Below are 11,625 nucleotides of genomic sequence, written 5' to 3'. Positions count from 1 at the left end.
AAGGTTGAAAAGTCTGTTAATAATATTTGGAAAATTAAAGAGCCCTAGGCTATGCCTGTATCTGAGAAGATACTGGCTAAAGTCATGAACCTTATTATCCCTTCATTGGAAAAATTACAAGTTTAATCCTCCACTAACACAACTCAAAAGAACAAAGCTATTTTTCTCTACAAAATCACATTAGTCTATCATTTTAGCTGAAAATTCCCTGTTTGATAAACGAGAAGATAAAAGTAACATGCAGTAAGAATCCAACCTAAGGGATCTGAGTGCCCAGGTTCATCAAAGACTACTGAGAAGATGCAACAGGAAAATAATAATCAAGGATTCCCTCCACAGATGAAAACTTACATGACAAAGTCAAGATTATTATTAAGTCAATTAGTAATATCGTAATTTTTAATAAGTGTGGTATATTTCCCTGAAATGCAGTGCCCCATAATGTAACCAAACTTTACTGGGCTGCCAAGGGACAAACAGCTAGTATTATTTCCCATAGCCTTCATATCCACTCCACAGAGTAGAGAACAGCATTTTGAAATATTTTCTTGGAAGGAGAACATATACACTCCTTAAGACAAAACTACTATCACAGGCACAAGAGATTGTTTCTGCTTTAAAAAAAAATTTTTTTTAAAACAACAACTGGAGATATTCTGCTGACCATTTTGTATGTATTCTTCTGTATGTGACTTACATTCTTTATTTAAAATATGGTCAATGAGTTAATAAAATATGTTAATTATGAAGAACTAGGGAATTCATTTTTCATTTAGATTTAATGTGTACAATTGCATACGTGAAAAAAATAAGAGGGAATCAAGGTATTTCCCTCAAATTATCTTTAAAATATACACAGTGGCCCCTGGTAAATGTGTAGAGATTTTAAGGTGACTAGTATGTTCTTCCATTTATTCCAGTTTGAATGAATGTATCTATTCTCTAGACCTTTTTTTTTTTTTTTTTGATAGACAGGATTCAAATGCAGGTTGTATAAAACAACCTTAAAAGAGAATCACTATAGTTTTCACTATCTGCCTTTCATATGAAACATATCTGAATCCAAGGTCATCCACATCATGAGAATTTGGACACACTCTAGTGAGTTTTAAGAGAAAACTCTAAGGAAAAGGAGGACATTGGATTTTAACATGCTCTGTGTGTGTGTGTGTGTGTGATTGTTTAAGACCTTCAACTTAAGTTCATTTCGGAAAGGACAGTATCGAGTTATCAATGTAAAGTGGAACAAGGCTGTGTGAATCGTTCATCAGACCTCTAAATACATCAAAAAGTTTTAAAAATGTGCATTTTTTCTATTTTGATTTTGTAAACAACTACATGGAATCTTTATAACTTTAAAAACACAACACAACTTAATGAGACTTACTGTTTTGATTGACCTATTTAACATTCTGCATTGTTTTATTGAAGACTAAGGAATTCAGACTTTGGGATCTTGATGAAGAAAAATTATATGGAAGAATTAGTGCTAGTCAGGATGCTATTGGAAGAGCAAATAGATATTGATTTGTTAGAAACAGCAATTAGGGCGCCTGGGTGGCTCAGATGGTTAAGCATCTGCCTTCGGCTCAGGTCATGATCCCAGGGTCCTGGGATCGAGTCCCACATCGGGCTCCTGGCTCAGCGGGGAGCCTGCTTCTCCCTCTGACCCTCTCCCCTCTCACGCTGTTTCTCTCTCGCTCGCTCTCTAAAAAATAAATAAATAAATAAATCTTAAAAAAAAAAAAGAAACAGCAATTAAAACCAAAATTAAATAAGTAAACCCTGCATTTTTTTTGTCTATTGTGCCCCCCAAAGAACAGGATTATTTCCAACTATAATGTGAAAGTGTCCCCAGAGAATTTATTCACTATTAGTTGGAGGGTTTGTGTTAAGGAGTTTGATGTGCAAATAATTGAGAATATTAAGAAATATCCTGTGTATCCAGTGAGAGTGTGTCATTGCATCTGTGAGAGGAGAACATCTTCAAGGTGTCATGCCTTCTCAGAACTCCTTACTCTGGCTTTGATAAAGATTCAAAAAGGATACACTTTAAAAAAAAAATCCGTGGCAAATTTTAATCCAAGAATCCAGGGTGAATTTTTATGCTCAAGCTTTGAAGTTAGGCATTTTCTTGGCCATCCTTTCTTATTAATTACCTGTCCTAGGTAAATTTACTTTAAAAATGAGAAAAGTGATCCTATTTCTCTATGGAAATTAAATGGAATATTATAAGTGTAACATATAGATATATATAGGTTGATAGGTTCCAACAATTGTTGAGTCTTACAAGACATAGCTATTAACTTTACAAGGGATTGTGAAATGATTGGATGACAAATGACCAGGTAAAGTCTGAGTTTGAATGATCGGATAACAGGGTATTATTCAATTTGGAAGGAAATTGAAGATGAACTAGATAATCCTCCTTATTTGACAGATGGAGTCATGATGTTACTAATATGTATAGGTAAGTCATGAGCTTTCACAAAGATGACTCTCAACATGAATTGTTTGCTATTGTACAATTAATTATTTCATAGGCAACAACACCCATGCAACCAATGTTTCTGAAAAAAGTTTTCAAAGTACTAGAAGCCTGTTCTCTATTTTATCAAGATGGTGTCTGGTCACCTCTACTACCATCTGCACATCTTCACTGGGGTATCCAATATTAACATGTAATATCTCCCCCTCGTCCCTCTGCCTTGACCTCAACTCCTCACTAGAGCTCATGGGCACTTGAAGCCAAAGGTACCTGTGTAGCACCTTTGGGAGAACTTGTGTCTATATTTGTAAAAAATATATTTGAGACCATTATATGCTATAGGGACAGCAATCATATACACCCATAGTTTAATCTTCATGTCTAAGGGATAATCTAGCAGAAATTTTATTCCAGGGTCGTGTGAATTCTCCAACCCGAGGATATTTCTGCTTACCTAAGAAAAAGAAAGAACTGAAAAATGCTTCTGTTACCTAAACATTGGAGGTTCAGCTGATCCCTAAATGATTTCATTTCATTGGCATTCACTTTAATATTTGTCAAATTAAGCAAAAATAAAGCTAACAAAATAATCAAACACCTAAATTTAATATACGTATATATTTTATATATACATATATGTTTAGATGTGTGTGTGTGTGTAGTCACAGTAGAAAACAGATAATTGTAAGAAAACAAGGTGGATCTTAAGGAATGGATTTCTTCCTTCACCCTCACTATTTCTTTAAAAGGGAAAGAAAAAATAAAAGAGGAAGAGATAAAGCTTATTTAAAGGCATCATTTCCCACAACATATTGGGATACATCTAAAATTGAGAACAGCCCAGAAACATTGTGCTGATCTTTCCTGGATGAAGACTGAATTTCTGAAGACTAAGGTACAAACACAGTAGAGATACGCTATCATCAAATACACTATACTGAATCTATACAATCGAATAATAATAAAAAAGTATTCTTTATATATAAAATGTTTCCCGGATACCAAAAGATCAAATAAAAATCCCACCCCTCCTGCTGTGTTCCTAAGTATAGTATATGCTCATTTGGGAAATGTTTCACAGCACTTGTCTCAGGGCGATATTTTCTGGCTTACAGGGCTGGGATCAAAGGAACCAGAATCTCCCCTTACTTAGGGAGCCACGGTTTCCTAGAGCACCATACAGCAGATGGATGTGCATGACTGCTGCATACATCAAGCGTATTCTGGTGGAGACCTGGTTATTGACAGCCTTCGCCATGGTTGCCAGAGGCCACACTTACATTGTAGCTGTCATTCAATCTGGAAGCCAACGGGCATTCTCTCAAATTCAGCCTGGCCCTACTTTTCTCTTTTTGGTTGGTCTGATATGCTATTATTATCAAAAGAGATTAATTTGTGAAGTCTTAAAATCAGCACTTTTGCTCCTCCAGAAGACCTTGCTATTGTTACTTAGAAATGATGTGAATCATTGGAGATGTGATAAATTTACAAATATTTAGTCCTTAGCCCATAGCAAGGTATATACTGGATTAGAGTGTAAAACGTAGAGCATTCAATAACATATATGGGAAAATCAGAAAGAAAATTTGGATGCCAATTTTCCAACATCATTTCTATTATTTCTCATTAACATAAAATTAGTCATATATTTTGAACAACAGTGTTCCATGGCAACTTGGAATAATATATGCCTTGTATTAAAAAAAGACTAATTAGAAAATGATTCAGAGTGAAAAACTAGTGAGTGACATTCACTCTTCAGTAAATAACTAATATGCAACTTAGTTACAAATCTCCAAATATCTATTCACATAAAAAAGACAAGGAAAATGAAACAAAATCAAAGGTGTCTTGTAGAAATAAGCACCTCTCTGTAGGCACATGAGCTAGAAGGACAAGGTACCAATGGCTCAAGGTGTTTGCCATGTTAGATCAATTTTGAAAGTCTTGATGTTATCAGTACTTGTCAGATGGTGCCCAAAAATGTGCATTTTGAGCTTGGGCCCTTTTCAGAGAGCTTCATATTCCAAAAGAAGACAAATGACCACTGAAATAACCTTTAATATCTGTTCTTTATGGAAGATTTTGTCTTGATTATCAATTAGGAAATAACTATATCTCTAAACTTTACATCAGACTGCCAGTGGGTGCGCCTGATACTAATGCTCTTCACGATGCACCAGAGTGTTTATAATCACATAATATATGGTTCTACTTTAAAAAAAAAAAAGTGGGGGTTGGATCAGGACTTAAGTTTGATTGATAATATTCAATCTTTTCAGAGTGAAAAATATATTAAAGTAACTGCTGTGAGTCACCTAATTATCACCTCCTAATTAGGTGAAATCTGTATGAATCCTCAGGTAAACTTGTGATGAAAAACCCAAGAAACAAGGTTGACTTCAACAGACTTGTGAGGCCTTCCAGTTAATGTTTGATAATAGTGATAAATTTCAACACAGTAACATATTGGATATGCAACTTATGGGTGTCATATATCCTTGCCCCAAAGATACAATATTTTTAAATGGGAGCCTAGGTGGTCTAGACATTAAAAATTTGTGATGATCTTTTAAGACTCTAACAACATTACCTCTATATTCAAAATAATATAAGTATACTAGGACAATTAATGAATACCAAAACCTTTTGTTAAATATAAAATGCATTTCTACCAAAGTGTTTTCAACAACTGAGACCTTGAAGTTCCACTAAACAGTGTTGGTAAGAACACAATGTTTTCCTTCCCCTGCATGACATTATGTCTATTATTAAAGAATATTCTCAAAGAGCAATTTGCAATGTATTTTCAACAGAAACAACCTCAATAAGAATTGTATATATTCAATATTTCAGAAATAGTTACATTCCCTTTCAATGTAATGTGAATCTTCCACAAGGAAATTTTAACCAAAGTCTTCCCAGACTGCAGTAAAAGAAATCTTTTATATACTTTCAAATACTGTGCCTTTTTATTTAAAACAGTGTAAACATAACAACTCAACACCACCAATGATTGGAAAAAGACTGGTTATGTGAACACTAATTTCCTTGAATGCCCCACGAAAATAAGGGTAAATAAAACAGACAAATCTTCAGGAGAAGTTTCAGTTCACCTTAGCAGTGGTAAAAATATTGCTTTATTCCAAATGAACATACAACACAATTTATTGTTCTTTTGGGGGCTTCCTGTGAACTGAAAAGTCTGGGCTTTGTGATTTCAACAATTTATTCTTTCCATATTAACCACAGAAGCCAATGTCTTGGTCCACAAATAGTAGACTTGCTACAAAATAAATAGTAATGAGGATGACGAGAAAGCAAAGGGTAACTGTCAATTTGATAACTGGCTTGTGTAAATCATTTAAGTATGCATGATTCAAAATAAACACACATCCTCAACTTGCCTTGTGATACTGATATCATTAATGAGCCAATAGTTGTTCCTCTCAAAAGTATTCACACCAGAAAATGATCTTGACATTGTCAAGAGTTTTATAGGACCCCGCCATGCAAGTGACCTTGATCTAAGAACTTACTAACTGAACTTTATACTTAATGGATAAATTTAAAGTGAACAGATCTGAGAGGGAAATTTTTTTTTCTGAATATTAAATTCCCTGATGTTTCAGAACAAATTTTAGCAAGCTTAATATGCACACACATGCACACACACACACAATGAACACATGTGCATACAGCATACCTGTGCTCGAGTGAGCAAGCCCATACCAACGCCTGTTTGTGCGCACACACGCACACATTCATACACACACACACAGGCACACACACACTGAGAAACGCTCCTTTGGAGCCCTTACACAATCTCAAAGAAAAACACTTCTATTCGCATGGTTTTAGTGACACGACATTGTGATTTTTCTCATCTCTTTTTCTATAATAATTTCCTTCACACCTCCCTCTGAGATTCTCTGCCTTCAAATTTCAGAGGGAACTGGCACATGAGAGTAGCTAAGACTGCCCCCGATTACTCCTTCTATCTCCTGTCCTCCCCCTTCCAGAGTCTTTGTGTCATTCTTCAGAAATGAAAGAGAAAACACTACATTGGTTGACATGACATAACCTGTGAGGAGGCTGTCGAGTGAATAGAAATTTAGGGGTTGGGACCAGCAAGCCAAATGCAAGAGCCACTCGCTCACTGGCATGTCCACCCTCAGGATACAGCTTGTCTCTTTGAAACCGGGTAACTGCCAGTGCTTTTTTATGAGGACACTGGTGCGGTGGGGCTGAGGGTCTGAATCACCCACATCTACTAAGAGCCAAAAGAGGCCGGCATTGGGACTAACTGAAATGGTATTCAGAATTCTACCCAAAAGCTTTAGTGGTAAGCTTTATCCCTCCTGAAACGTTTCTTTCCCTTTAAAAAAATATTTTGTTAAAAAACAGTATGATATGAGGGCGATAGACTATTTGGTTTCTTCTAAGTAGATGCTCTTAAATTAATGCATATAAATAATTTGTATTTAATTTCCTCTCTTTTCTTGTTGAGCAAAGCACAGAATGCACAGATTCCTCCATCTTAAGTCATTTGGTCAATGCAGAGTCTCTTTGTATTTCCTTTCTTAAGACAAACTGTGCCTCGCGTTCTGATTTGGCCGTGGGACTCAGGGGGAGAAAGGCTGTGTTTTCACTTGCACTGTCCTCGGTTTCTACGCTGGCCAGTTCATAGTCCTCTGACCGCCTGGCGTCAGTCAGAATTCGGATCTGCTCCTGGACAGTTTCTAGCAATATTTTCACTTCTTGTTGTTCTGCTATAAGACAATCGCTGACTGGAATACTCACATTGACAATATCAGCAGAGTAGGAGTTTTTGTACCATTTGATGCTTTTGACTTCAGAAATCCCTGGCATTTGCATGCAGGTTTCCTCTAGACCCACTGAAGGGATGATGGGCACGGAACTGGCCCGTGTGGATGAATAGCCCATCAGGTCCTTTTGATCCAAGCTATTAAAATAGGAATTTGTCTCTCTTGAAGGCAGTTGCATATTTATGGATGCATTTTGTTGGGTTTTTAAACCACTGGATGAATACCTGAAAAAGAAACATGGTGTTACAGGTTCTGCTTTCTGCTGTGCTTCCTTAGAGCACTATTCAGTCAACAAAGCACTTCCACATGCACCATCTCACTGAATTCTCACAGCAACCCCATGAGACGGATAATATGCTCCCAGTTAAACAGAGAAGTAAACTGAAGCTCAGAGAGGTGAAGTGACTTGCCCAAGGTCACACAGAAAATAAGTGACAGACTGAGACTCAAACCCAGATCTTCTTACTTGAAGTCCAGGGATCTTTCAACACACCACAGCTGTATAGGCAGGTGGGGTATAGTCTTCCTGACCTCTATCCTAGAATACAAAGTAAATGGGGATTGAGCAGGTAAGTGTGGCCTTTCCATAGTGACAAACAGGAAACCCATAATGGCATTACTCCACTCCATCCATGTGACCACCCTCTCAGCCCGGGTTTAGTCTGTAGACTCGTGGCCACACTACTTGGGGGCGATCAGAAAGCCTGACATGAAGCATCAAGGTGCTATCATCCTGAGTGTTTCTGCTTCACTCTGAGTTTACAGGGACCAAATCCGATTTTCAGTGGCTCTCTACTCTGTAGAAACTGCCTCACTGCCAGATTGCTGAGCCTACAAATGGGATGGAGGCATACAATTCCTCTCCAGGGATGAACATGAAGTGAAGTCCATTGGGCCTCTACCAATATAGCAACTTTCCTCATATGGTTTCTGGAGCCAAGTAAGGTAGTTCGTTGGTGCACGGTAGTAGCTTGTCAAGAATGCTAAGGTACCATCCCAAGTCTTTGGAATATGCCAGGATCTGGCTAGCCCTCTTATTGCCTGTTCAGAGCCAGTGAATTTTCCAGTGCCAGAGAGTAGGGCAGGTATGTTGTGGATTCACAGAAATGTGGTTTGGGGTCCTGAACAGTAGTCCCTATTCTCTCAGTTGTTTGTCCTTAATTTAAATGTTAAATGAAACATTAAAATTTAAGCATAATCTAAACATATCCACCCTCCACAGAATAGGTCTTATTCCCCTTGTCTTGCATTACAATGCAAATAACAATCATGTTTATAAATGGAAAGAATAATTGCAATGAAGTGTCTTGCATACTAAATAGAAGTCTTTATTGTAAGGACACAATCAGAGCAATTTAGGGGTCTGTCTTTTCACCAGGCAGTGAGAAAAGATGAGGATCAAATTTAGGTGTCTTTGTAGCTCCATCCCCTCTTACTATGCCTAGTACAGAGTTGGCAATCAATAAATCCTGATCAAGTGGATGCATGAATACATGAACAAATCTTCAAGGTAAGTGCTCCCCTTATATCCCAGTTAATGTCCATTTCACACATAATAACAGCTGACATTTGCAAAATGTTTTTTAAAAGCATGCTTATGTCTAATTACCTCATTTAATTTTTTAAAAACCTGTGGCTTATTTATTATTATTACCATGTGATGGATGAATAAACTAGATTAAGGAGCACTCAAGTGACTTCCCTCAAATTATACCTTTGGTAAGCAGCAGAGGAACAAGTTAATCCCAAATTGTTTGATTGTGATTCTTCTTATCAAAGCCAGAAATAAGTGGGCATCCTAAGGTGCACTAGAACACCTTTTTAGGGATGTATAATCTTTTTTACAATTATAGACTAATTGCATAGTCATGTACAAGGAAATTCCCTGGGGGATCTTATGCCTTTCACTTATACGTTATATGGTTGAAAATCTGGCCATCAGAAAATCTGAAGTTTCTGTTCAATGTCTTAATTTCAACAAGAAAAAAGGGGTCAGATGTCAACCTGTTAGCATCACTAATATGCATGAAGATAGAGGATGTCTGCTTATCGCATTCACCAATGGCACAGAGCCAAGAAATATAATTGGGATAAAATTGTATTCCCCATAGATATCTTCTGGGTGTATCAGTGGCTAGAATTTAACAGGTTGAAATGTGATGGTGACAGGTGCACATTCTTATACCAGCATCTAAATATTCCTTGTAAAACTGTTGGGTAAAGGCATAAGTATCTCAGGGGACTTAGTAAATTGTAGCCTCATGACTACATTGGCATGATGACGAAGTAATCAAAGGCAATTCAAACCAAACATGGGGCAGTCTTCTGAATTACGGACTTGGGTGAGAAAGAGGAATTGCAATTAGCTTATGTGTCATCTTGCAAGTCAGGTATGGGACACATGGCTGGCAATAACTGAAATCTAGAATGTTACTGTAACATGGAGAGGACTTCAAACAATTAGAACTCTCCAAAAATGTGATTTTGTTTTATATCAGACATGATTTTAAGTCCCAATGCCATTACAAGCTCTAGAATCTTAGACAAATGGCAGCCTCACTTATATTTTTTCGTTAATTAAAACAGGTGGGAATACTGACCTAGGGGAATTCCTCTGGGGACTAACCTAAGTAATGTCTCTGTGCTATTCAACCAGAGTCCTCTCTTCCTTCTCAGAGTGAAAGGTCCCAGACTGGTATTTGAGTAGAAGCTACAGACTACTCTCCAGAAGTTTAAGCGAGAGCTAAATTTCTAATGTGGTTCTGGATTAGAAGATACTTCAGAGTTCTGTGTCCCTTAAGAGTCACTGACTCTTTCACAAGTTTGATCCATAGCTTGTCATTCAGTGACTATAAAATACCAGTTTGAGCTGCCCTTCCTCTGATCTCTCACCAAAGAAATTACAAGTGCATTTCATCTGTAACTAGGGGAGTCAAAGCATCCTTTTAAAGATGAGAAATTCCAACAGTAGTCACTTGGTTTGGTTCCCAGGGATTCGGCCAAGGAATTTGTGTTTCTGCAGGGGACTCCGAGCCTCAGTTCCTGGTGTGCATGGCCTTGAAATCAACTGACTAAATTGAAGAGATCCACTTTTCCCTCCAAAGCCATACACTTAGCTATTCCATTTATATGTCATCATCCATGAATGTGATTTTCTTCACATTTCTTTCCCGGCTTAGTGGTTCATTTAGTCAGAAAGGCCAGTATTCAATCTTGGTCCTTTTACATGGGATATGCCACCTTAGGTTAGCCATTTAAACTCTGCTATTCTTAGTATGTTCATTTTTAAACTTCTTAAAGGATCACTTGTCTGTAAAGTTGCTAGCTAAGTGAGGTAGGTATTCAGTTTGGATCCCTTCTACTTTGGATCCCTTCTACTTTGAAGGTGGCCATCTACTTCTGTGATTCCATTTCTTTCTGTCTAGCATATGAAGAGATGAGTTTGATTTGCCTGACAGAACCTAGTTCAGAGCTCTGTAAGCCATTGCCATGGTGGTCCCAGGTCTATCATTTGGGGGTAAATCTCCTGAAGAATCTCCTCTTCATCTCATTCCTTCATCAGACCTCCCTATGATATGTGCTGGGTTCAAGCTGGGCTGACGTAAGTGCCAAGAAGAGAAATCCTATACACCAGGAGCCTAACTAGCAGACAGCGCCCACACGCTTGATAAACAAGCAGCAGATGGCTGATAGCTCTCGTAAATTCATTCACTCCCCCTCGGGGCTAGGGCCAGATTTGAAGAGGGCCTTTAGCTGTGAAATTCTATTACCAATCCCATTTCCAGTCTGGAGAGATGGTCAGTCCCCCAGGAGTGGAAAATAGCTGTTTTTAAGAACTGAGAATGAGATTGCTCCCTGAGATTCATCGTGCTGAGCACACAGTGACTTAGAGTCACCATTTATCAAGATCGGGTGCATATCACACACAGGAAAATACACGTGGCCAGCCAGCTGGAGAGAATATTCCAAACCGAATGATGGTTGAACCAAAACAAAACTACCACTATGCAGACAATAAGTGTAAGTCTCCCAGGAGGTAAAAGACAAAGCAGTGCCTGAACATGCATGGAAATCTCTGAGCCTCTGAAGATTCATGTATGTAGGGTTCAAGCCTATGCCTGGCACAGGCTCAGAGCATCCTTAACATATGGGATGAGAGCCATAACAGTACCCAATGAAAAGAAAGACAGCATGGGCTGGGTTCTCTCTCCACCCACAAAATCTCCGAACTTGATTTCCCTTCACTCGTTCTCACCCGTATATATATTCCTAAGTAACAGACATTATTAGTGATTTAAGAATCATTAT

General features: G+C 37.8%; 1 protein-coding gene across 4 annotated transcripts in view; it reads right to left on the bottom strand.

Annotated features, from left to right (window-relative positions):
• Nucleotides 1-6,164: 6,164 nt before the first annotated feature.
• Nucleotides 6,165-11,625, bottom strand: part of NRG3 (neuregulin 3) — a 1,015,909-nt gene continuing 1,010,448 nt past the window's right edge. For 2 of the 4 annotated variants that reach the window (XM_035023127.1, XM_035023135.1), the window contains exon 9: nt 6,980-7,541. In XM_035023127.1, coding sequence (XP_034879018.1) covers nt 7,034-7,541 — 508 coding nt within the window. In that variant the 3' untranslated portion in view covers nt 6,980-7,033. Of the gene's footprint in view, nt 7,542-7,783; nt 7,856-11,625 lie in introns of all 4 variants that reach the window. The other 2 variants (XM_035023109.1, XM_035023117.1) reach the window with 2 other exon arrangements.

Source organism: Mirounga leonina, unplaced genomic scaffold, assembly GCF_011800145.1.
Source record: "Mirounga leonina isolate KUSES-001 unplaced genomic scaffold, KU_Mleo_1.0 Mir_114, whole genome shotgun sequence".
NCBI classification, from domain to species: Eukaryota; Metazoa; Chordata; class Mammalia; order Carnivora; family Phocidae; genus Mirounga; species Mirounga leonina.
This window is presented reverse-complemented; position numbering and strand designations above follow the sequence as displayed.